This window comes from Prorops nasuta, unplaced genomic scaffold (genome assembly GCF_024137725.1).
Source record: "Prorops nasuta isolate Cenicafe-Biocafe unplaced genomic scaffold, Cenicafe_Pnas_1.2 PNAS00014, whole genome shotgun sequence".
Classification (NCBI taxonomy): Eukaryota; Metazoa; Arthropoda; class Insecta; order Hymenoptera; family Bethylidae; genus Prorops; species Prorops nasuta.
This window is the reverse complement of record NW_027116811.1, coordinates 4,445,169-4,472,210: the sequence shown is the minus strand read 5'-3', so window position 1 is coordinate 4,472,210 and position 27,042 is coordinate 4,445,169. Positions and strand designations below refer to the sequence as shown.

The following is a 27,042-nucleotide window of genomic DNA, read 5'->3' as shown; positions in this document are numbered from 1 at the left end:
GCGCCATCGGTCGAATTCAGGAACACCAAAGAGAAACCAAGAGGAAGCGTGTAAAACTGTTTCATTGATATTTCATTCGTACTATATGTATTGGAAAAGCATCCAACTTTAATTAAATCATTTTATGTATAATGATTGATTAGTAACATAATATTGTAAGAATATATCATACCAATAAAGGATTTATCAATTTATCATGCGGAATCGATTAGACCAATGAAAAAAAAGTAGTATAACCTGCGAGTAGAATGTCGTTCTTATACAGAACTCTTTGATGCATTTAGGAACGCAATAATAGATTTTTTATGCGTTTACGAACGGTGTTCCTATTGCGGGTTATTCTTAATTGGCTGATAGCGCTATCCAATCAACGCCTGGCGCCACTACTTTGAAGAAACGCGCCAAATATTGTTTATTTCTACATTCATCCTTAATTATAAATAAATCATCATTATTTACACTTCTTTCATTTATTATACATTATGTAAAAATTTTAGGTAAATGTTTTTAGATTATAAATTTTAGATTTATTTATTACGATACGATTAGCTTATTTATTGAGAGAGATACTTGATATATCTCGAAAGGACTGTTATATCACGAAATTATAGTATTATATATCATATATTAAATATTGTTTAAATAAATATATCACAATGACAGGAATATATGCACAATGTAAAGTGGGGTGGCCCCATCGAACTTAGCTACAGTATATTCATGCTGTTTGCCATTTATTACGATTTTTCACAAAAATTCAAAGCAAAAATTTTATACAATTTGAATATTCAATGCTTAGCGCATATATCGATCTCGTGTGTGAAAGGCTCCATGTATATATATTTATATATATTTTTTATGGTAATAATTGATTCTTAAATGTAAATTTTTTTGAAAATGTATTATACATATACAGGTATGGTATGAATCTGTTTTGTAATCATTTTACATTTAATGGTCGAGTTTCTTTATGATATTTCGATAAATTTTAAGAGAAAATAAATTTGTTTACAAGGCGTTCATGTATGTACACAATATGAGAAACGAATTGTTGAAAGTAGGCCCCATCACCAAAAATGAAATAAAAACGCGAAAACTTAAAATAAAAAACAATTTATTAACGATATAATTACAATAGCATATTCTGCATGTGGAAAGCAATAGTTCTCTTTATACATTGTTTTTGTGAATTGTTCGATATAATTATTCTTTAATTCGATCACAAGTCTACTATAAAATATCTGCATTCATTGATCATCTTGCCTGTTTATGTATACATATGATTTGTTAATCCTTCATAAACAATCGTAACATTACGGATGTACATTCCATCGATTAAAATGATCCTCTCATTGATAAGCACAGAGCACAGCAAAGAACATGTAGCATTAACACCTGACGGTAAATTTGGACAATAAATTTTCTACACGAAATAATATCAGATTATAATGAAGAATGGTATTCACTGTGCTTGGCAAATTATCATTACTTTTTTTTAACATGATAAACCGCGAAAGTTCTACTTAAAACTACTTAATCCAGCTAATTAAATTCAGCTAAATCACTGTACAAAATGGAGTAGAGGAAATGATTAAGTCGCGCTACGACTGGATTAGCATAGTCTAAACGACTGATAACTTCTTTTATCGCATGATCGATAAATTGTTTATATAATTTATTAATAATAATATATGCTAACTACAGAAACGCTTGGCCCTTTCCCAATTTATCTAGCAAACAGAACCAACTTGTAATGCGTAAATATTACCTCGACTTTCGTCCCAACTTGTTAGGTGATATAGAATAAATTTTTAACGCAAACCTAAAGTTCATTATCATTAAAATCCTTCTCGGAAAGCAAAAGATGGTTTAGGTTTGTGTAAAGTTTTATAACGTACAACATCGGTTACGCACGAGCGTATTTGTCATGTATTAGACGATTGTTACATGATTGCGTCGACTATTGAAAAGTGTAGAAGCTTGGAATAACCAATTCGAATATAATTGTTCAAAGTAAAGTAAAACCTATAAAAAAAAAAAAAAATAATTTTAATAATAACGAACGTCGAATGTGCCCCCTCGAACGTTTAGGAAGCATTTCGTTAATCGAAAAAATTATTTTACTGAAAGACACACATACGAACGCACGGGTGTACGTGCAATCACACACGGAACACGCGCATACACATACACACACTGTCTTAATATATAATTAATAAGGATTAGCTAAGAGAGATCTATCGTGGCTTTCAATTTACCTTAGATAAATTAGTAACTAATTAATATTTGCATATAAGGACCGCTATTATAAAAAGAAAATGAATAGAAGATATTTGCGATGTACCATACGTTTTACCATGTTTTAAAATCATTCGTGTAGAGTTTTAAAAACGATCCAAATCTAATATATCGTTAGTATCACGAGGCTGACTGGTTTGCTTGCTTTAAATTGAATAAAGTTGATTGCCCCTATTAATAACATATAGTCACCTCGTTACATTATTTACAGTGTACACCAATAAAGAATACCATAATCTTTTAATTTCTTTGACATTTGCAAAAACGCAATACAGCATTTCGTGTACATACATTGCTTATCACTGATTTTCTTCAAAATCTAAATCCAACTCTTTCCAATTAATACAGCTAATTAGTATCTAAAGGTTTTAGCGCATTACAGTTTCCTTCATCGCTATCGAAAGGTATCGTCTATACTTTAATATATCATATATATATATATATATATATATAGTTTTTTATACTATACATATAAATGTCTACTGCTCCAGGGCACCAAAACTTGCTGCTTCAAAGGCATCTCGTGGCTATTGTTTTATTTTAATTAGATCTTTTCTTTAAATAAATAAATTGCAATTGCTTTTTATTTCTTCTTCAGTTATCAGCATGGACGTTAGAGTATCTGTACTCATTAGCGGCAAAAGACTAATTTATTCATTCCCCCTACTTCCCAGTTTATGGTAAAATCTCGATTATTTTTAGCAATGCAGAAAATAGTTGTCTTTATTATTTTTTTTCTCTCGTTTCTTTTAGAATTATTGGCTTAATTCTTATTTCATAAAACTAAGCACTCTGGTTTATCAAACTATACTGAGAAATTTTTTTTCCGTACGATACTTGCATTCGCGTACGTGTGAAATTGTATGAAACTAATTTTTCTTCTCGTCAAATATACAAATGTATATTATGTGTATTTTATTTTTATTGGTGATACGTCGAAACGTAGATACGAGGAAGGAGCATTGCAAATCTTATACATGTACTTAGTACTATATCCGCAGTATGACACGTTTCGAGCCTGCGCATATGTATGTAGGTACTTTTATATTGTTTACTTTAATATGTTATCTATTTTTATCATTACAACTATTTATGACCGAGGTGCCCTGGCTGTCAGTAAATTATGAGCCTGTAGATTATAGAAACTTCGCAATACAGTTGGAAACACAAGTAACAGTACCGGATAGAATGCGAGAATATGTGCGAACGACATGCGTGTAGGAAATTTGTTATACTGCGAATGCCGTTTCAATTTTAGCTTTCCTATATAAGCAACTTGCTTTATTAGTGTTTTAAACGTACGGATGTTAAGCTGGTTTTCTTTTAGGATCCTTAATAAGGCAACGTAGGAGCCCTCAATCTTAAATATGAAGTTTAGTCTCGTGTTAACATTCCATTTCTCTCTTTCTTTCTTTTTCTTCATAATACATTGATGCAGACCATCAGTTACCATCTCCAGGTACGAGCATTAATTTCTTAATTGCTCTTTACGAAAGAGAGTCTCGGTACCAATATAAACTTATTTCTACTTGTAAATTAAATTTTGCCTAATTCGTAAATCAAAACGTGTTATTTTAATAAAACTATACGACATCAAAGATTAAAAAAAGCACATAAGTTGGTAAAAAATAAACACGTTGTTACGATTTATTCAAGATCTTCGCGTATACCAGCGGACAAGAGAGTTTTATTAACACGAACGTTAAACATGTTTCTGCAGCAGATTTTTAAAAATGTGCTCGTATATCGATCTGCGTTATACAGTTAAGAGAATGAGGAAGCAAGCTTCAAAAAAAAAAAAAAAAAAAAAAAAAGAATACTAAAGCATTCCTTTAAGATTTACCTGTATTCAATTGGCATGAGAAATAATCAGCGCGCAATTAGTTATTAATAATAAAAGTCCAACCAGTAAAATGCATTTACTTTGCGAGTTACTCGTTTAGTTTTAAAGAATAATTTTATCACAGCACGTATTACCAATACTATACGGAGAGAGAGAGCTTGGTTTAAGAGCTTGTCCAATGCTTCCCAAACTGATTAAAACGCAAGCAGTATACGCACAAAATAAGCATTTATCAATGGCGAGTGTCCTGATACCGAGACTCTTTGTCCGTTATATTGAATAATAACCGTATTACAGAGAGCTTATTATGCTATGCTTCGAGTTTCATCAATGGTCTCTCTGCAGCAAGACACCAAAATGTTTTGGACATTCAAGTGATCAGCAAGGATCACCCAACTCGGAAACATTTACATTCGCATTTATCACACGTATATTCACGACGGTGCAACTGTTACAGCACGTGCTGCGTATTCAGCACACGTCTATACTCCGTGCATCTTTTTTATCACTCTGAACAGCCACATTGGCTGGCAAACTAGGGATTCTCATACCAAAAGTTTTTGTCAGCATCAGTTTCATGCTTGATAATACGACATCATTAATCAGCCAAGCTACGTGCTGATCACATATATACATATATTATCGAGATGGCGATATTTCATAAAGTTTGCTTAGGGCAAAATTTATCAGCCGTCAGTCCTAGTTAGCGTAGACGACAACGTCGGATGAGGATGATGTACCAAGGCCGGTATTCCGATCACATTGCATTGCTGACTGTTAGTGATCGAACAGGAAGTTGGGGGTTGCTATTTCTTGGTCGGCGTACCTCGCTGCGTCAAACCCTCGAAACGCTTAAAAGTGTAGTTTATAAATACCCAGTCCTTATATATCACTTCACCGTCTTGAGGCATGGGTGCTGACGCTATTAGGAAAATTACAAAGATACATTAAAAAATTTGCATTGCAAAAAAAGAGGTATGAGACGTTTCCACACTCACGTATTTCTAGTTTAACATCAGGAAACTCGTCAAAGTTAGACGTATCGTCGATAGACCGCACTTCCACTGGGATAGCAGCTGGTCGTTCTCGAATATGCTCCCAATCGACGCCACGGAAGAAAGGAGCGAGCTTCAATTCTTCGATACCTCTTTGCGACCCTAAATTAATTTTACAAAATTACTGTACAATTTCCTGATTTCCTCATTCGTTCTTTCTCCAGTTCCATCAAATCACTCGATCCTGTCGAGTGATTACAGCATGGAGAAAGAATAACACTCTTTACTTACCCAATCTTCTATCGGACTCACAACAGAATCTAATTATGGTATCTTTCGCTTCCTCGCTGATGGGCACTTCTGGAGGGAAGACGAGGGTTTCTCTCCAATTCATCACTTTTCTGTACGTCTCTTGAGGATTCTCACTGCAAAACGGTGGATAGCCTATGAGCATCTCGTACATAATCACACCGAGGGACCAACAGTCGCAAGCTGGTCCATATCCTGTTTGGAGGAATACTTCTGGTGCGATGTAATCAGGTGTTCCTACTGTGCTGTAAGCCAGAGCTCTTCTATTGCGCTTCCAGCTCTCGGCCCTCCTTTTGCTATCCATCGCACCTCCACTTCCGCTTCCACATGACGTCACTAAACAATGAACACGAGAGATATAATAAATACAGCTTGGTAAGAGTAGAAAATTAATTTCTGCAATTGACGTTAAAGCTCACTGAAATCGGAAGGCTTCGCTTGGCTGAGGTCTCTGTAGAAATCAGTTCGATGGGATTTTTTCAAGCCGGTACATAATCCAAAATCAGAGAGTTTTATGTGACCCCGTGCGTCTAATAATAAATTGTCTGGCTTGATATCTCTGGAAAAGAAAGAATATACGATTAAATGGATATCGGTTCAATAGGTTCTTTATTCAAATCGAGTATAGACCATTGTTAAATCGAAGGCTCACCTATGAATAAAACCTAGCTTGTGTATGGAGTCAATGGCTAGCGCCGTTTCAGAAATATAAAATTGCGTGCACTCTTCTGAAAGGGTATCTTTCTTCATGAGGAGCGTCATCATGTCGCCTGCAAGCAATTAACATGGTGACGTAGACGTACAAAAAAAAACAGTGGACACTGGCCATTCGAGGGCTAAATTTACGAGACGTTTTATTCTAATTTTATAGCAAATTGCACTGTCATTTATATTACCAGAGGTACGTTCTATTATGTAAATCAATCGTTAATATGGAAAATTAAGCTAGTTGAAAGTATTGAGACTACAAAATATTCAATAGAGACTTACCACCCGGAAGAAATTCCATTATAAGATACAAATTTATAGGATCCTGGAAACTGTAATACATTTTGACGACCCACTGATGATCAGCCTCCACGAGGACGTCTCTCTCGGCTCGAACATGTGCAACTTGCTCTTTTTCAAGCATGTCAGCTTTCCTGAGAATTTTCATCGCGTATACATGGCCAGTATCTTTCTTTTGCACGAGTCTCACCTGTGAAATAAAATAAACATTAGTACTGGTGAATTAAGAAGAGCTGGTCCCTTGCGTAACAACATCGAACAAGTATTTATATAACTATATCGATATAAAGCGAGTGATTAAATTAAACTTTGTCGAATAAATTCAATAATAATAATAACGTTGATCAACTATTTTTAATTGCAAAAATAATTCTTCGCGTTTCTTATCATTGCTCCGTCATTCTAAGCGGATAAAACAAAAGAATTTAACGTTACCTCGCCAAAAGCACCTCTACCAATGACCTTGAGTGGTTCGAAATCCTCGACGCCAAGTCTGGAACGCTTGAGCCGAAGAAACTCAGTCTCCTTTTGCGCGTGCTGCAACCTTTTCTCCTGCTTCTGTTGCTCCGAAAGACCCTCATCCTTCAAGGATTCTTCCAATTTTGCTAACCTTTGCTTTCTCTCGATATGCTGCGCTATTAGGTTGCTATAATAATTTTCCAATGTTACCTAGGGCAGAAAAATAGACACAATTAATTATTTCAACGTCAACGTTTTAATAACGTGACTAAGATTCGCGTGAAACGTTCTTTAAAAACAAGCAAGCTTTTATCTCGTTTTATTAAGACAACCACTTCCGCAAGCCTAATATGCCTGCATGATTAAAAGCTCAGGGACGATTTTACGTTCGATAAGACAAAGTCATTTTGTAATTAATCCAATTAGAATATATGTCACAGTACAGCTGAAAGAATCAAATGTCTTTGTTAAATATTTCGAAAATTTTTATACGAATTTTCGAAATATTTATTACAGATCTATTGTTGAAAGACATTTTTGCACAAACAATGCTGAAACTTATAACGTTTTCAGTGTTTGAAAAATGATTGAAGAGCGATAAAGAGATGAGAATAGAAAGGATTAATTAAAAAATGATTGCAGATATGCACGTGATAGGTATATTTCGAGTGGGCTCACCTTGGCCTTAGTGGCCTTGTCCAGTGTGTGACCGCTAAATCTGATAGTGCTCTCAGTAGCCGCCATCTCCAGCACCCCTGTAAAGAAGAGAAATGAGGTCAGAAAGTGTTACAACATGGTACTAGAGTCACGTCTTACGGTATAACATTGACATAAATCTCTCTACGTCGGTTGGTCTGATTAAAAACTCAGCTGGAACGAGAAAAGGGAGAGACGGAGCTCTTGGCACGAGAATCGTGCCACGAAATCCAGCTGTAAATACGACCAACCGTTTATCTAATTCACCGGCTCACCAACAAAAGAAATCGACGCTCAAGACGTGTATCTCGGAAGAAAAATATGTTTTTCCTGTTTCGCGATCACTCGCGATGACAGAGTGTTATAAACACGCGATTAACTCCAGCAGCAAGTAAAAGCGTGGAGAAAACACCGGTTCGATTCGAGCTGCACACAATTATATATATATATATATATATATATAGTTTTGTTCAATACAGAACAAGATGAATATGACAGCGATTGAAATTTATTTATTTGTGCCAGGCATAGCGATCAAGAATGTCGTAATGGTCGAAAGACAAATGACACCTTAATCCATTGTCAGCCGAGTTTGAGAAATAATATCGATTAGGCTTATCAGTCGATATAGATGTGTATATACGAGAACTGCAAGAGTGATCGTACGATTAGCGTAATATAGCATAAGTGATTGTGTCAATAGGAGTTTTAAACGACAAACAAATGTTCAACAATTATTCCTGAATAATATCTTGAAAAAAAAAATTGAAATTTTACGTTGATAAATCACGAGTAAATTATTTATTTTTAGGTGTTATAATAGCGAGGACTTTCATCTATTTTTTAGGTATTTTATTTTATATTTTATCATCTTGTGTCAAAGGCAATTTTCTAATTATACAAATTTATATTTTACAATGACAAGAGATTTACAGCGATATAAATATAATTTTATTCAAGCGCAGTTTAATTATTCCATAGCAGAGTATTTGTGCACAGAGTGCACTAAAACATTGTCAAAGTCATGGAAACTTTCGCTATATTCAAAAGCAATAGCGTTTTTGAAACAACCGAGAGTAAATAACAAGATGCTGAAGTGACTAAGCTCTTCTACCTCGAGTACAATTATTCCACAAATTACTTAGAGCATACTTCGAAACCATCCTTTACATTGGATGATCATTTGAGGTCATCGCATCGTATAGCCTCGTCAAATGAATCATTATTACGCAATCACTTAAAATCCAGCATCAACCGAAGAAAGAAGACAAATCTACATGGAAGATTTATTTGCTGAATTCGTCAGCTTCCACATTTGGCTGTGCGTTATTCGCACGAGAGAGAAACTTCTTTATCTCGACGAAAATAATTCATACATACGCGAGTCAAAGGCAAATCTTGAATATTTAGCGCCACTGTGTACATACCGATGTGTTCCTGTTTATAAAACAAATGTAAAATGCTTGCATATTTGAGTTACCGCGAGTTGTGATATTTTTATGAGTAAACTGTTCTTGGCAAACACTAGGGGTAGCTTATCAAGAGATATTATTTCATTTCATTAGTTATTCATACGATAGCAAGAATGCTGACAGCTTGGAACGGGATAAAAAAAGAAAATTACGCGTGGTAAAAAAGTGGGAATGCTTGAATTTATTAGCTTATTAATAATCGTAGAAGGCGAAGAGTGTTTTAAATCTTTTCTCTCTCTCTCTCTCTCATATATATATATATATATATATATATATATAAGTATACAATCCATGTGTTAAATTGGGAGAAATATTTACTGGCTCGACGCGTGACACGACGAGGAGCGATGCGTGTAAACAAACGATGACGCATTCTCCTTTTAAACCAAAGCTTCCTATACGCCTTGCTATATGCAGATTTAACGTCCGATCCATTGATGAAGTCACTAACTCGTTCTAAATACAAGTACCGTTGGCGTCCCATTAACGGGAAAGAAATCCAAACAAAATATCGCAAAATAAATTTCCACGACGAACACATCCATACGTGTTAGGATTGAGAAAAATGAACTGATTATGTCATTCCGTATCCAATTCGAGTATGCAAATTTCTCTCGCATGTGTTCTCCGCTGGAATGTTATCACCGATAAAAGTTCTCGGAATGCTGAATAAAGGTCTCGCGTATCCTAGATTCAACGCTTTCGTCTGCAAAGTGACAGTCTTGACCCACTGGAAGAACAATGCTTGGAAATGGGAGACGCTAAATTAGCGAATTAACCGACGTCACTGCCCACAGTATTAATGACTCGAAGTGTCAGTGAAAAAAACTACACACACATATGCATAATGCGATTGTAAGAAATTGCTTTCTGTAATTTTGTTACAATTTTATTAACGACTCGTTTCGTCCATCGAGTAAAAGTAGAGTTTTGTCCCGGAACTCCGATGATCTCGATGACGATTTACAGCGTTTCTATGAATTTATAAAAAATGAGATTCTTTCGGTAGTTAATGACACATCGGAGTGTGAGTGCAACTCACACACCTACTTCTGTCTGATTCCAAGAAATTGCATCTTTGTATAATTTGATTAGAATTTCACCAACCACTCGGTTCATCCACCGAGCAAAATTACAGCTTTATCCCGGAACTCCGATGATCTCGATGACGATTTAGAGTTTCCATCAGTTTATACACAAATTATTCGTCCGACACGATTTATTCGAGTGAGCGAAAAAGCGAAGGGGGTACAGGTGGAACAAACGTGTCCAAGACGTATTGCAAAGTGGCACGTTACAGATCCCAAGTTTATAAAAGTAATTGCGATATAGCTTTCTGTCGAGTCAGAAGAGTTTTACGAGACACCGTTACTCCTCGGCGAGAGCGTAACTCTACGCGTGTTTTACAAGTAGAATGAAGGGAGCTCTAAAGTGAATCAGACCTTAAACGGGCAGCGGAGCGTGGGTGAATCACAGGGACAACAACTCAGTCAAGCACGTTTTCTATCCACAATGGTGCACACTTATGCCAGGCCAGGGTCAGCCTTGAAAATTATTAAATAATGCCCCGAGCCTCGCGACGTGTCGAAACGTCGTTTTTCCACCAACTTTTCGCACTTGGCAAAAAGTTGGCTCCTCGTCCAAGAAGAAGAAGGAGAACGAACAACAACTTATTTCATCGCGCGAATCGCACAAAATCCACCTATAAACACCGAGTTACTTATTCTCATGGTTGTTAAACCCGAGTACCTAAATTATGTAAATTAAGTATAAGAAAATAAAAGAAAAAAAAAAACTTTCTAATCAGTCTGTGCAGGAACGAATCGATGGAGAACTGGTTTCAGTGGTTATACTGCTGCGTTGCAAACGACACTTACGAGTCTTGCTTTATAAGGGTGAACTCTGCTCGAACCCGAAGCTAACGAACTACGTTGCGAAACGAGTTGGATAATTGTTTTATTAATTTATCGAAGAGTTTACGTCGCAGGAAATTAATTGGTGCTTCGAAGAGATTTCGAAATGACGATTTTTCAACACCTGATTACAATAGGGATTACAAGATTGCGTTGAACAATTCTGGAAGCCTTACAAGGATGTATCTCGTGTAAACCTTGTAACGACGAAAGCAGAGGGCAAAGAGGGTGCAAAAGCAAACGTGTCTGCTGAGTGTGTGATATGCAAAGAGGGGATTGGCTTAAAATTATATCGAAATAAATTGTATTAGGATCGGATGATCCGTTGGACCGATTACACATCCTCTTAAAGCCACGTTGTATATGTATATATATATATCTCCATCGTACGTAAACGCCAACCGATAGCAGTCCACTCGCTCGACGAATTAAAGATGGTAATTAACTGTTAGCAATTTTTTTCCAGTGCTCGGCTATAGGTGGACGAGGTACAGTTACAAAGGTTTGAAGAAACGTGGATTCACCCGAACCTCTCATTATTTCACTTGCCTCGTAATGGATCGTACTCCACTCGGAAATGGTCGGTTAATTTAGCGGTAATTGATGAAAAAAAAAGGCAGGGAAAAACGAAAATTACCCTGCGTTTAGCAAATAAGTCGAGCAGACAGAATCTAGTCGATAAAACGCTCGAGATAATTGCAACGAGTTGATACGGAAATTATTTTCACAACTTTTTCTTCTCTCCTCTCTGTATATACATATATATATATATATATATATATATATACATATACACACAATTACCATAGAAAATTTTATGTTAGATTTTACAAGTGCTTCTCTCGATGCTTTTAGCGTGAAACGTGTTTGAGCAGAGACAGGGATTTTACGAATTCCCCGGGGAATGCTGTCTGCGGTGCTTAAATCTTGTAGTACGGCTCTTGCATAAATAATTCCAAGGCCGAGAGTGGGATCGAAGGTGCATTACATTAAGTACTTTCTGGCTTTTTGGCGTAAGGCTTCGCTCTCGATATCCGTTGCGCAATATAAGACACAACGCTTAGACGAGCGACAAAGAAAAACCGAGAGAGAGAGAGAGAGAGAGAGAGAGAGAGGTACGGAGCACAACGCAACCGGATGTCGATGAGGCGTTGACGCGTAAGAATCAATCGTAAGAAATCAATAGGACAAAGAAAGAAAGCTGCGAGGAGGCACGGTTCTTAAATGTCAGTCGCCAAGCAATTGCACGAGATCCTCGCTCGACCACTTCGATTTCTCGATAGCCGATTCCAAGCCTGGCATTGGTCCGCTCGGAAATTAAATTAAAAAGGTTGGAACATTTTTAAAATCTCCGCCGATCGAAAAGCTGAAGTCGATGGCTGGAAAAAAAGCCTCGACCAAATTTAATCTCCCCCCTCGACTGAAATAACCACGTGGCGCGAAGCACTCGAGCTCCGAATTATGTCCCGTAATTTAAATTACGGCTCGAGTATACTAATAACGAGGCTGAATAGACACTGGCAGTTTTCGGGTGTTCTCGATGCATCCACCCGTCAATTAGACCATTAAATTCGTAGGAGAAACTCTGACGAGGGAATTTGATGCAAAACGCTCGTAAATTTGCGCGGGATGCACGAGGTGTTCCTCGGTCGCCAGTGCCGGTGGCAATTCGTATTTAGCTTCATTCCTTATGCGAGGCAACGCGTTGCTGGGAGAAGATCACCAGGCGAACCCCGCTCGTTTTCCTCGTCGTCGAAAAACTCGCTGCGTTTGTTGACGGGGACCGCGATTAAAATTCAAAAACGAGTGGGTTTCTTCGTTTGAAACACCGGAAGGACGATTTATCTGGTAAAACTTGGGAAGATCGTCCTTTGGGCGCTCTAAAAAAACGATAAATTCGTCAAGCTATAGGTAAAGTAAGCGGTGGAACTTCGAAAAATGAGCAAGTTCCGAGTGCTCTGCTACAAGGATAAAGGATGCAGTTGCGAAAAGAGTGTTCTCCAATTGGTTTTTTATCCACGGAGCAAAGAAGCTTCGGAGGAATAAATTTGCCACGTTTCGCTGTCACCGACAAAGCACGTGGAGATTTATCAAGTTGGAAAGTTGGTTGCGAGTGGGAGGGAGGAGGAAGCGGGATTACCGGGGTGAGTTTGCGATGGAGGAGGAATCGAGTGTGCATACACGCATGTATATACACGTGTAGTAGTGGTGGGAAGTGTAGGGAAATAGAAACGTCCTGACAAATACGAAGGAAATGGGGTCGGAGCAAGGTTGAGACTGAGCAAGCGTGCATGTGGAAGGCTGTCTGATAAAAATTGACGTTCCTAAGTGGTCGCGAAAGCATTCTCCTAGATATCGTCTTCCTGCTTATATCTGTTAAATCGTCCATAATAATAACAATGATGAAATCTGTCCCTCTCTTCTCATAAATTCTTTTTTCAACCACGATACGATCGGTGCAGGAGAGAATTATAAGCCGCCGGCAGCTCCTCGCGTCCGCATCTTCCGCACTCGTCTCCGCGCGAATAAATCCTCCGCGAGATCTTCTCACTTGTACACACAGCGACCTCGATTCTCACGCCAATACTCGCGGAGAGCGTAATCTCACGATATTTCTGCTAGTTGGCCTTATCGAGAGTCGAATTTATCGGTCGACCTCCTTCGACTGTCTTAGAACGATGAAATTCTCCAGTCCGCTCCAACGACCGTGCCCATTCATAATGGCCACCGTTCAGCTGCTGTCGCGAGTTTTCTCAATGGCAACGTTTTGCGTTGATCCACCAATGAAATAGCGTTTTATATATATATATATATATATATATATATATAGTGCAATTGCGACGATTTGTCTCGAAAACTGTGCAAAATTAAAGGATGATGGAGATGAAAGGAATTCTCTCAAAGTAGTTGGAAAGAGTCTTCTTCTTCTTCTTCTTCTTCAAGGTGGAAACGCCCATCCTCCTGCGATCGACCATAATTCAGCACGTGGACGACGAAAAAACTTGAAAAAATCCTTAGGCATCTCGGCCGGAACGAATTTTGCGAATAATAAGCAGCGCTTTGTCCTATCGATCCTTCCGATCTCTCAAACTGCATGCTTTCTGGGAAAGGAATACTAATTTCTGTATAGGAAGAGACGAGAGGCCATTATTGTTTCATTATTGTAATGAAAACTATTCGGATCGAATGAAACGAAGAAACGTCCATTCTCTTTTCTCTACTCGTAACCACGTGATTGTACAAGGTGTGTATTTATGAAAAAGCACGAGTTTGTTTAAACAATTAATTTTTTACACACACTTGCTTCTTTCGTTCGCTCATTTCGAGAATTGGTCCCATTCCGGCCGATCCACGGTTAAGTACTTCGAATCGACCTTAATTACCGTTCAATTGGTAGTTGTTGTTATTATTATGGGCAATATCTGCAGCAACACCGCCGCATCGCTCGTTTTATCACAGATGGAAGAAACGAGCCTGATCGCACCCAAAAGAGCTTCGTTCACAATCATGGTTAAACCTAGCTTTCCCGACGTGCGCAAAAAAACCATCATCAACATCGGAGAAGGCGAGTTTCATCATCGTTAAACTCGCGGGTTTCGCGAATTACATTGGACGTCGTCGAGCGAGATTCGGAGCAGATTCTTCGAGAAAGCTCTAAAAGTTGGCTCGAGTATCTCGTCTCGCAGCACTATATGCATCGTTTCGACCCTTGCACGCACTGCAGTGTCGTTCTCGTTCTCGCGCCACGTATCGCGGAGAGAGACCTTCGAGAAGCTCGCTGTTGCGTAAGAAATGAGCATTCTTGTGTGCTGAGCAATTTAAGAAAAATCCTTGAAACGATTCTACAATATTTGAACACTACTCGCGCAAGAAGGAGAATATAATTGCGATAAAAACAATTTTTTTGAAGAAACGCAATAGCGCTGCTTTGTTACTCGGCGAGAATGACGAGCTTTTCGAGCGGAGAAACCGGGTGGAAAAAATCTTTCTTGGCTATCGCGGGGCTAATTCGTTGGGTTTTTGTATATGGAAGAGTGGCAAGAGGATAGTGGATATATATAATGGAAAAAGATTGTTAAAGTTATGGAGCCGATTAAAGGAAAGAAGCAGCAATAAAGGAGAATCGGCATGTCTATTGCGAGGCGTTGAGGCGTGTAATCGCGTTGCAATCTTCGCCTTCTCTTTTAGCTTTTTCACCTTTTTTTCGTCCCTCCGCTTCTTGCTCTTGTCCTTTCCGCTGGATTTCACTCGCGGTACACCATATCTGAGAAAAACAGCCGTGAGAATCGCAGCTTCCGCTAGGAAATCATTTCTCTGCTGCACTGTTCATCTCCGAGTCTCGTCGACTCTTCGTCGTGTGGCTCGTTGCAACTGCAGTCTCTGCATGGCATTTATTGCATTGACACCGGAGACATCTAGACGATCGCGACAACATTCGTCAATATAATGTTATTGAATATACACCGTGTTTCGCGTATATGTATAGGAAATTTCATGCAATTTTCTGATGCGGTACTATACATATGTGTGTGTGTGTGTGTTTGAAAAGATTTTCCGTCGAAGCATGGTTCGCTGGTGGGAAAACCGAATTGATAAGGTTATATAACAGAGGGGAAAATAGTGGAGGTAGTTTTTTGAAAAAATAAACTCTAGACTCTCGTCGTTAGCATGATATACCGGTATAAAAATAATGGACGACCTTATAGTTTATTTTCGTTGCTTCCAACGCGAGGAGCGAGCTTAATTAGTACGACGACACGAAGACCTTGGAATGTTGAGCTTTTATCGTTCGTGAAATTCAGTCTTACGTAACGCAAATAAAGGCACAGCTTCGCACTGATACGAGTTAATAATAATTATAATAAAAATTGCAATCTTGCAGAGGAAACGCGATAGTTTGAAAGATTATTTAATCGTTGGGAAAAAGAAGTTAACTTATCGGTTTGGTATTTATTCCGACGTTGTATCGATGGAGAGATAATTGGAAAGGAGTTCTGATCGATGGTGTGTGGGAAAAAACGCGGAATTACACTTGAGTTTCAAGAGGTAGTAATATATATATATACCTCTCCTATAGCTTTGCTAATTAGCAATTTCGCTTTTACCGCAAAATTACGAGCTTGACTTTGGAGCGAGCGAAAGGGACATTAGAGCGAAAGTAAAAAAAAATATCATCGAGCAATTTTAGTCTTTCCCGGAATCTTTGAGCGCTTCATCGTGCTATTTTTGAGTTGCAACGCTTACGAATAAATTCCAGAGCGATCTATTTTCATATGGAGTACCTCGCGTTCATTATATTGGTAGCAGCATTCGTCGTGGCGACCTACTGTCTTCGGGAAATCCAAAGAAACAAGATTTTCCGAAACTTTCCCCTTGCTCCAAAGAATTTTCTAAAAATGTTGCAACAACAGCGAGCATCGACCAAACCTCGAACACTCCAGCACGTAACAGCAATCTTAAAAACGACAGAAATTACACGCACTTTCACTTTGATCGCTACGCCCACGTACGTGTGTACGTGATGTTATACCGCAGGATATAGTCCTTGGTGAGTCATCTGTTTAATTGAAAGTACGTTATTCACATATATATATATATATAAGTATACAGTGATCCGATCCTTCACGTTGAATTATCACGGAAATTCTATTAATAGCCAATCTAGCGGAATGACATTTCAAACTGTAATTAACAGCAGAGAAAATGTTTGTTGTTACTCGCTTGAAAAGTCGTGAATCGTTTGCTGTTTTCCAAATGAGATTCTTTATATATATATAGAAGCAAACAGACGCGACAATATACACCGGGATATACGAAATTAGAATGGGAGGGATTACGTTTTCACTCAACGGATCATCATCCGTTCACCGTTTAAGGTCAATTGCGCTCGCGAAAGACAACGTTTATCTTACGCCATTCAACCTCCCAAGCTTATTGGTAGTCAATTATCCTCAAGTTAACGACAATTGGTGGAACAAGCCACTGAGCATACCTCCCATATTCGACGAGAGGTGAATCGAGGTGAATAATGATCGATGCGTTTCTAAAAACAAAGCTGAAAAAAAATTCCACCGTGTTACAGCAATCGGAATTATTGCTGTATTATCGAAATGACTATCATCGAGGAAACGAATGAAAAGGCGGTGGAGAGTGGAATGTGTTAAGGGAACACCGAGAGAGGAAATGTCGTAATAATAATTATAAGGATAATTAAATTAGCCATCAGGACACAGACGCTGTTTTCTCAGGACGGAAATAAAATTTTAATCGCTCGCGATAAAGCGATTTCAGAGCGAACGTCGAGGGACTACGTAGCTAATTTTCCCGGAGCACACGATCCTAGTAATTAGATCTTGGCTAGTATCGAGCGACACGCGCGTACCAAAATAGAAGAGCTCGACTGGTGCTCGAGTGTCAATCCGGCGGACATGCCGGAAGAAGCTTTTCTCCTTCCGTCAGAATATTTCTCACCTGCACAGCGCGCACTTTGCATTGTAATTTTCTTCCTCTCTATTAAAAGATAAGCAAGAATTCTTTCGCTAAACTATTTTACGTTCAAATTTCGCGAGATGCACTTTGGCAGGTTTTAGGCAATTTTGCACGTTTCAACTGTTTATCATAGTCATTGATAGGGAATTTTTCTCAGTGATCGTAGTAAATAGATGAAATAATTTTGTCCACTTTTAATTAAAAGATAAGGAAGATTTTTTGCCGAACGATTCAACGTCCAAACTTTGCTGCAAGATGCACTGTAGCAGGTCTCGAAAATTTTTGCACATGTGTCAACTGTTTATTATATATAGTCACTAATAGAAAATCTCTATTAGTAACTATAGTAAATAGCTGAAACGTGCAAATAATTCCGACTTAACATTACAAAATACAGTAATTTACACTCTACACACCATGAAAAAGCCTAATTGCCATACGTTAAAAATTTACGTCATTATTGCACCTGTGAAAATACACGGAAAAGCCAAAGTTTCGCCGTCCACGCGAATGGCTACGAGAATCTAGCACGTCGAGCGAAATCGTGGAGCATTCGGTCCAGTGTAACTCGATTCTGCAACTATTCTCAATGGTCCGTCTATCAGCCGCAGGGTTGAAGTTCAATAGTCATTCAAAGCAGAGCAATTGAGTGCTGCTTTGTCGTTGCGATGCTCGATTAACGAGATTTCAGCCGATTGGAATGCGACTGAAAACTGGTATGTTGCTCCAACGAATATAACGCACTACGTATATAAACTCTATAAAAAAAGGAGGTAACAAACAAACAAAAAAAATACGCGGAAGAAAGAAGAGAGATGCACCGAGTGGCGTCGAGGTTCGGTTAGAAATCGTGTGAAAGTGAAAACTCCGATTGCACAGCGGTGCGCACTCGCTACCGGTATGCGATGGAAAGAAAAAGAAAGATGGATGAGGAAGGTGTGTAGATTTTCTTTGGGACCAACATATGAGGAGGGGGGGGGGGGGGGTGCAATTGGAACGTACTCGTCTCAATTACGCGGTCCGCGTGCGTGAAAATTGCTATAATTCTCCTTTTCCACCATTCTCAAAAGTTATTGTTGCTAGGAGCTTGTTACCAAGCAGCGTTATATCCCGAAGCCGCACTCGAGCATTCGGCATTTCATTTCGCTAATAGCCCGGCTCATAATTGCATTCTCTTGAAGGGGCCATGATGCAAACCACGTTAGGAAGGGGGGGGGGTGTTACACGGGTGCTTACTTTCGCTGCAATATTTTTAATTTTCTTGCAATCGCAGATAACTCATTATGCACTCTCGTGCACTTTAAGAGAATATCTCGATAGATGCAATAATGCATTTCTAACATGAACCAGATCGATGCTCTTGTAACGGAGCTGATTTATGGGTACAACTATAGTACGAGACTCGCAAGTTGTTCACCGTGTTTCCTGATCGGTGTACGCGAAAATTAGCGTCGAGTTTAGACGTTTCCTCGATGTTGCTCCTCGCGTGGTATATCACGTAGGAGGAATTTTATTGGTGATGGAGCGAGAGGTTGCAGTTGGATGAACAGAGATTTTCATTTTATGGTAAAATCTGTTATGTTATATTTTAACTCGAATTTATGTAGTAATATATAGTGGTAATTCAAAGGTATGACAGGAGAATCTGATTGAGTTTGAAAAAACAAGTTGGACGAATGCAGAAACAGGGTTAGAAAAATAGTAAACGATAAGATGAATTCATAATAAATTCAGTGTTAAATATGCAATATCTTCGGTCGAGGGACAAACTCAAAGTTTCTCATTATATTTTAATCGAGCGAATAACGCGATAAACAAAATTATTTAAAAGCATATTCTTGTGAATTTTTTGCAAAGTTTTTACCCATTAAAAACTATAAATACAACAAATCGTTCTTTGCAATTAGCATAACAAGATCGCTTTAAATCTATCAGAAGCAAGGAGCGTCAACGGAAAGAGCTTTCGGGGTATAAATTAAATAGCGAGGTAATTTGTTGAAAATTTCGAGAGGTGTCGCGCGAAAGACACAATTCTAACGAGACCCTTGCACATGGCGGGCTTGTCGAGCGGTGGACCGGAGTCCTCGCTAATTTTAATGAATAATCAAGCAGCAAGGCGTTAATCGCGACGATCGTTGGGGCGCTGGTTAGCGCCAAAGGGAAGAAGAGAAAACGAGGCAAATCGCACAAACGCGACAATCCTAATAATCGCAGGACGAATAATCGTTGGCTGAAAAACCAAGTGCGAACGAGCTACTTCTGATCGATTCAACTATCAATTAACATCAATTGTTCATTGATCAATACATAGTAGCGCCAAAGGGAAGAAAAGAAAACGAGGGAAATCACACAAACGCGAGACAATCCTAATAATCGTAGTGCAAATCAGCGTTGACAAGCACGGACGAGCGACCTGTGATCGACCTAGCTATTAATTAATAACAATTACCAATTAATCAATACACAAATTTGTTAAAATTGCATCATCTCGCTTACGGACAAACAGTTGAAGGTAAGTAAATCTTATAAAAAGCGTGTCTCGACGAAAAGAAAACGAAGGATAGGAGATGTTTTATTTGATCGACGGGGAAATTGCATTGACCTTGACGATAGCTCGGTGCTCAAATACCAACACACACACACACACACACACGTATGCACGGGACGTGTACACAGGTATATGCAGACTACACACAATGGTGCGAAAGTTTGCTCTCGCCAAGGGCTTGGCAATGAAGAAGACGACGATCGCGTATCGATTAAATGCAGAACACCTATATATATATATATATATATATATATATGCATGTACGAGTGCACACTCGGGTGACTCATCCCGTTTGTCACGGATAGACTCGCTCGTCGTGGCCAGTTTAAACTTTATCGAAGAACATTCGTGCACCGAGATTATTATACCTTTGTATAGCTGAGCAAATAGACGAGTTGCTACCGACGAATGCTCCGCGTTGCTGATGATAGTGCTTTATCGACATACGGGGGAGTAAAGGGGGGGGGGGGACCTAATTTCCATGCGGGCCAGACTAAAACTGTCGCTGATATGCCACGACATTTTACAAGACCACCCCCCCCCCCTTCTCGACGAAACTCCTTGGCCCCCAATCCTCCTAACGTCCGCGCGTTGAAAGGTTGCGACATTAATGCCTCGTAGGAACTTGAAGAATTTTTTTTGTCTCGGGAAATCCAAGCAAATCCACGAGTTAACGTTAGAGACCTGTTTCAACGTTCGAATTGGACAAAACTGCCAAAACCTTACAATGTGTCACGCACGTGCACGTTGATAACGCGATGAACAGGTTCGATAACCATTAACCTTCATATATATATATATAACAAGTTTTGAGAATGAACAGTACACAGCGTTGCACGAAGAACTTTTTGATGATTCCGAGCATATTAAATAGAAAGCCCAGTGCACAGAGATATAATTGCATTATTCGAGTTCGTACAGTGATTAGATAAAGGTATATCTGTGATCGATTCAAATTTAACGATAATAAGAACGGATAATGCGTTCTTCGAGATAAAGCTGTGGTTTGTTATGAGGTATTATATATATATATATATATATATATATATGCGTATTGATTTCTCATTTGCCGTAGGAAAATAGAAGCTACAAAAATATACGCATCTTCGTGTCTTTGCCCGAGGAAAAACAGAATTGTATTTTTCTTGAGGCTCTCTCTCTCTCTCTCTCTCTCTCGGCTGGTAAAAAATATCTCGTCCATTTCTCGATATTTACTCCCGACGCTTTTTCAAAAATGTTTTTCTACGATTGCCAGTGGATAAAATGGTGTCGATCTTTCGGTATATATATATATATATATATATATATATATATATATAGAGGATTTCTTTCTATTTTTCGAGTCGCTATTTCTACTCGGTACACGAATGCACGCTCGGTCAACGTTCGAGAGGCTCGAAGCAACGCGAGAGTGAGTTAAAAGAGGCAAAGGAGGATCTTTGCAAAAATTGGTGCCAACAAAGGACGCGAATTATTTGAATTTTTCTTTTTTTTCCAAGCAAAGTAAAATTGTTACAACCGTAGAGAATATCGATCGCGCTGTTCGGGAAACTCGATATACCGAGTACCCGCAGTAAAGGTGGAGTTTAGGTGATTGGTTTTCCTCAGGGGGAATCTGGAGAACAATATACGTAATGAGAGGCCAAGCGAAAATCATTACCGTGAAAAAATTCATTACTAAATCTAGTCCACTGAAAGTAGAACGCGTTGGAAAAATCAAGTCGTTCCGCTCTGTCATTGGTACTTGCGAGAAAAACTGCTACTTACTCGGAATAGTATTGTATTCCTCGCAAGGAAACTTCTTCTTAGATTCTCAAGAGGAAACAGGATAGTTGGTACCCGTTAACGCTCGCAACTGCGCGTAATTTGATAAGAGACTCTACCATGCAGTTTCTGGACGAGGACAGAACGGAAAACATTTTCCAGGAAGCGCCATTTTATGCTGAACTATATCCGTCGGGAAACGACTAGATAATTTTAATATATATATATATATATATATAAAAGAGATGCTATGAAATATCCACAACGGTTCCACATTATATTTCATCGGAAAAACCCACTCGAGCCACGCCGAGAGCCATCGAATCTCGCCCGGAAAGCGATAAACCATTCAGCGATCAACGTCTGTCTGAAATTAGCTTAAAACCAATCGATACACGAGGTCATTGACCCTGCGATGAAAATTAGAGGCGAGAAATTATTCATCCTTGTTACTCCAATGCGAAAATCGTTGTTGGGACTTTGCAAACTGGGGCAGCACGGAGGATAACAATGCTGAAGAGGAAGGTTCCAACTTATCGATCGGATGTACTAAAAAAGACAGAAAAATGATGCGTAATTTCCCGAGTGTCTCGCAACACATTTCCATGGATAATAAATTATTCTTCTCTCGGTTCCCTTGAAAAAATTCTACCTTGCTCATCGAAGCTTCGGAAAAATGCAGTAACTCGGCTTTTCGTTTAAGATCGTTCGTTCGAGTAAGATTTTGATTTCCGAGGAGATGAAAACGAGAGAGATCGAGTTCAACATCAACATTTACCGCTTGCACGAGTATACAAATAAACACGTACAGCCAGGCGTATATAGATAGGACGTCGTCGACGCGAGAGTTGGGCTCAAGGGACCAACAAAGACCCTGAAGAAGACGGAAAGAATTGCCGCCGCAGAGGAGAAGAGCAAGAGAGGACCGATTCGCGTTATGCCAAGTCATCCTCTTTCGGATCGTTCGGTCCGAAAGCCGCGATTCGATGGAGGCCACACTCCGCTATGAGGAGGATTCGTGAGAAAGTCAAACAAAAGAGAGCGTTAGGACTGGACTGTTCCTCTCTCGAATCGACGAACAAGTTTAAAATTGATCGTGACCTTCGACTCTCTCGAGAGAGCGCGCGCGAATCGTGAGACGAACCCGAGGGAAGAACACGAAGCCTCCTTTGCTCTTCTGCTCGTCCGCTTCAGCATCTCTCGGCTCCTCAACCTGCCCCTTTGTTCCCATTCGCATTAATCTCCTCGCAAGACTATATATATACAGTCCCTTCACGAATTGTTTTCGCTCTTTGAAATTATTTTCCAAGCCATTCAACGTTTGTTTCCTCGATGGACGTGACCATCCACTCGCTTCGTTAATCTTTATTCTTAGTCGCAGTCTCGTGGCTGAAGAAAACCTCGAGTTTGACAACGGTGGAGAACGAAACGCGCGAGACGCGGTTCTTCAAGAAAAATAACCGATTCGATTAGCGGAACGAACGCGGTAACTTTGTTGTTGTTTATTGTTGTAAAGCGGCCTGTGTTGTATAATCATTGCGCACTTTTTGCTACCAGACGTAACGCGCCTTTTTCTTATTTATGTATCGTTGAGCTATCAATTATTTTACAACCGGACAATATGTTCCACGGTACATGATCGTTTCCCGTTTTGACTCGAGCGCGGGGTATCGTTCGCGCTTGGTAATTTCACGGTTTAAAAGCTTTGTGTAACTCTGGGGCGCTGGAAATTAATTATTGCGGAAAGTAGAGGGAAAAAGTGGAGATTTTTTTCAATATTTACTGTCAAATATTCATTTTGCTATTCCCATGTTTTCCCGATATATCACTTTCACGAGGTAATTACCACGGTGGTCTCCGAGAAACTGATCAATTGTGAGTGTACAGAAATATTTGTGTGATCGTGTATATAGGTTCATCGATGTAAACACTACGTCCAAGCTATATTCTTATATTAACAATTACTTCATTTAGCAGTACTAGAAATAGATTACTGCAGAAACTATAAAGAGAAAAATGAAAAATAATTATTGTCGAATATTCGTTTCGCTATTCCCATATTTTCCTAAATATATCATTTTCACGAGTTAATCACCACAATGTTCATCAAGAAACTGATGAATTCTGAGCGTACAGAAATATTTGTATAAATAGGAACATCGATGTAAACACTCGTCCAATAAGGTATATTCCTACTAACAATGGCTTAATTTAACAGTTACTAAAAATTAATCACTATAGAGACTAAATATAAAAATAAAAAAATTATTACTGTCAAATATTCGTTTCGCTATTCCCATATTTTCCTAAATATATCACTTTCGCGAGTTAATCACCACGATGTTCACCAAGAAACTGATGAATTTTGAACGTACAGAAATATTTGTATAAATAAGAACATCGATGTAAACACCCACCCAAAATAAGGTATATTCCTATTAACAAAGACTATATAGCGATCACTCCCCCCCCCCCCCCTTTAACCAATAAGCCATCTTCTTACATGAATCGTCCGCCACGATGGCTCGTCTATTTGTTTTCGCTCGATTGAATCGACTTGGCAGTTTAATTTCACGTATACACCGCTGACTTGTGCCAACGCACGTGCTACACCGATCCTCTCATGTAGCCGGTCGTTCGATCTCATCGCGATGGATGAACCCGAGAGTTTAAAGATTTTTATCTTGTCGCGTGTGGGGGCAAAAAGAGAAGCGAATGCGCCTGAAAACGGCCTCCAGCTACCATAAAAAGCGGGATGATCTTGTAGGCACTCGAAAGGGAAAAGCTGTGATGCTCGTTTCTTATATATATATATATATATATATATACGTCGTGCTTTGTCATTTCCAACCGCGTACAATTAATCTCCTTAATCTAAAGTCTCTCTCGACAAGTGTTTCAATGACTCTTTTAAACGACCGTCTGTATTTGTTTTCTTAACAGATCGTTAATCTCATATACCGCAAGCCTCTGAAAAAAGCCTTTCAGTCCAAGATCGGTCCATGTCAATGCTCGATTTGGATAACGAGTCGATGGCTTGCAAATAAATCACAGCCATGTGTACATTCTCTTGAATTTCTTTCAATTAAGCCACTCGTTCGTTTAGCCTATTTATGCCATTAATCGAAATTATTACAGCCTCTTTATGTAATTTCTCGATAATCAACACGAAAGAATGCAATATTTTCACGAATAAACTATTGCATTAAATAGAACTTGTACACGAAACGTTTCATCGGTTTCATAATGATACAAGCAATAATTTTATTACGTAACGTACAATGTAATATTGTAATGATCGATTCAACGAAAAATGACCTTCTTTTGTCAGTGGTCAACGTTAGAATTAATTACAGATTTATAATTGTCTTCTACTTAATTGTTAATAAAAAATATATAGGTGGACTCTCGTTGTAACAATTTTTTCCATCTCTGCCACTCTCGTCCAAAGTGAAATATTATTATCAAACGTGGCACGACCCTCCAACTCTTGCAGGACAAATATCATTATCCATTCGGCAGTTACAGCTTCTCATGATTATAATCCTGTCATCGTAGCGTTTAATCACGCAGACGATATAATTCATGCACACAGCAGCGAACGAAAGAGGGACAAGGTACACCGAGCATATTAATTGCATACCAGTGCTCTATACAAATACCTTCGCTATTGTTCAGGGAGAAACGATCTACGATATGTAATTGGTTCAACGACCTCGATTTACACAATTGATCATTTTTTCTATCATATTTATATCTAAAGCTTCCCACGGCAGGTAGCAGATTTTCCTTGCATTCGTTCAATCGCGTAAACTCGCGCTTGTTACAAATATTTACATCGGAGCTCGTTAAAAATTTACTGCGATTTAGCACCGTGAGCGATATGCACTTTCGAATCTGCAGTATGCATCGTCGGCAAAAACGCTTGATAATAGCGATAGCGCATATATCAGTTTAAACTTGGCTGGGAGCGAATCTCTGCGCACGCTTTCAGGCACATATGATACTTTTAACTATACGTATATAACTGCTGAAAAGTGTTTTGACAAAGACTCTTGTCGTTATATATATATATATATATATATATATATAGTAAAATAATTATTCCTAATTTTGAACAAGGACAAAAATGACCTTGCATACATCTACAGAAGCCATTGCAATAATTCAAAGTAAGAACGATATCATCCTTAAACGTCCGAACATTACAAGCATCGTCGAGACTCTTCTTGCTCATCAGGGTTGTTGGAAAGAAGCATTCGTTATTTTCCTACAGCTTACAGAGAAATTCCACGAAAATGGGAGAGGCTGCTTTCGGTAATTACGTCTATCCTACGAAATCCGCGGAATCCACCGGGCACTTAGGTTCTGATCGCATCGCATTAAAAACTTTCAAAAGCATCGAGTCGCGCGCTGCACAGAACTCTGATGTGTAATCACGCGAGCTTGTAAAACGCGTGGAATAGCACCCCGTTGAAAGGAATAACAGTGGATGTGGCGATTTAACGCTCGAAGGAGCTGTTATTACAGAAATTTGCGCCATTGAGAAACACTGGGACGAGCGAGAGAGTAAAATATTTCGTTTGTCCCTATCCGGAAATTCGTAGAACATATATATATATATATATATATATATGCACGGTACAAGATCGATCCAAGGTATACTTTTCCTCTGACCCATTTAAACGAGTTGATACAAAGGGTCAAGGTATTTTTAGGTCGAATCTCCTCGCGAACAGCTGTTCCACTCTCAGCGGCCGCTGATTGGACAACGCACTCGTCCTCTCGCTACATCCGACCACCGCGAGACGCACGAACCGAAGTTTCTTCGACGGAGCCGCGCGCACGTTCGCGGAAGAAACCAGTTTTCACAGGTCACCTGGCGCCGTTTTCCTCCGGAGAACGCGTTCCTTCGAGCGACCGACGGACCGGCGTGTGATTCGCGGGATCCAGACCCCCCCCCCCCCCCCCTTTCCTGAATCGTCGCGAAATGATCAGCGAGCTTCGACCAGAAGTTTACGGTAATATCCCCGGTCCCTTCTTCCGCGTGACGCTTTTATTTTTAACCTTTTTACGATTCGCTCGGTAAAACGTCCGAACCGCCGTTCTACACCTCGAATGGCGAAGGTTGCGTCGACCGGTTTCTTCCAGGACGCGGTTGTTGAAACAATGAGAACTTGGAACGATAATGGGGAAAGAAGATTTGGGGACGTTGATGGGAGAGCTTTGATTTTTCTTCATGGCAGAT

The 27,042-nt window shown here is 39.1% G+C and overlaps 1 protein-coding gene across 8 annotated transcripts in view; it reads right to left on the bottom strand.

Moving 5' to 3' along the window:
* Nucleotides 1-1,097: 1,097 nt before the first annotated feature.
* Nucleotides 1,098-27,042, bottom strand: part of trc (Serine/threonine-protein kinase tricornered) — a 78,068-nt gene continuing 52,123 nt past the window's right edge. For 7 of the 8 annotated variants that reach the window (XM_066735544.1, XM_066735541.1, XM_066735542.1 and 4 more), the window contains 8 exons: nt 7,591-7,667; nt 6,889-7,122; nt 6,436-6,643; nt 6,098-6,215; nt 5,865-6,004; nt 5,428-5,781; nt 5,140-5,298; nt 1,098-5,063 (listed from right to left, as the gene is read on the bottom strand). In XM_066735544.1, coding sequence (XP_066591641.1) covers nt 4,948-5,063; nt 5,140-5,298; nt 5,428-5,781; nt 5,865-6,004; nt 6,098-6,215; nt 6,436-6,643; nt 6,889-7,122; nt 7,591-7,667 — 1,406 coding nt within the window. In that variant the 3' untranslated portion in view covers nt 1,098-4,947. Of the gene's footprint in view, nt 5,064-5,139; nt 5,299-5,427; nt 5,782-5,864; nt 6,005-6,097; nt 6,216-6,435; nt 6,644-6,888; nt 7,123-7,590; nt 7,668-7,728; nt 7,754-27,042 lie in introns of those variants that run through there. The other variant, XM_066735545.1, reaches the window with a different exon arrangement.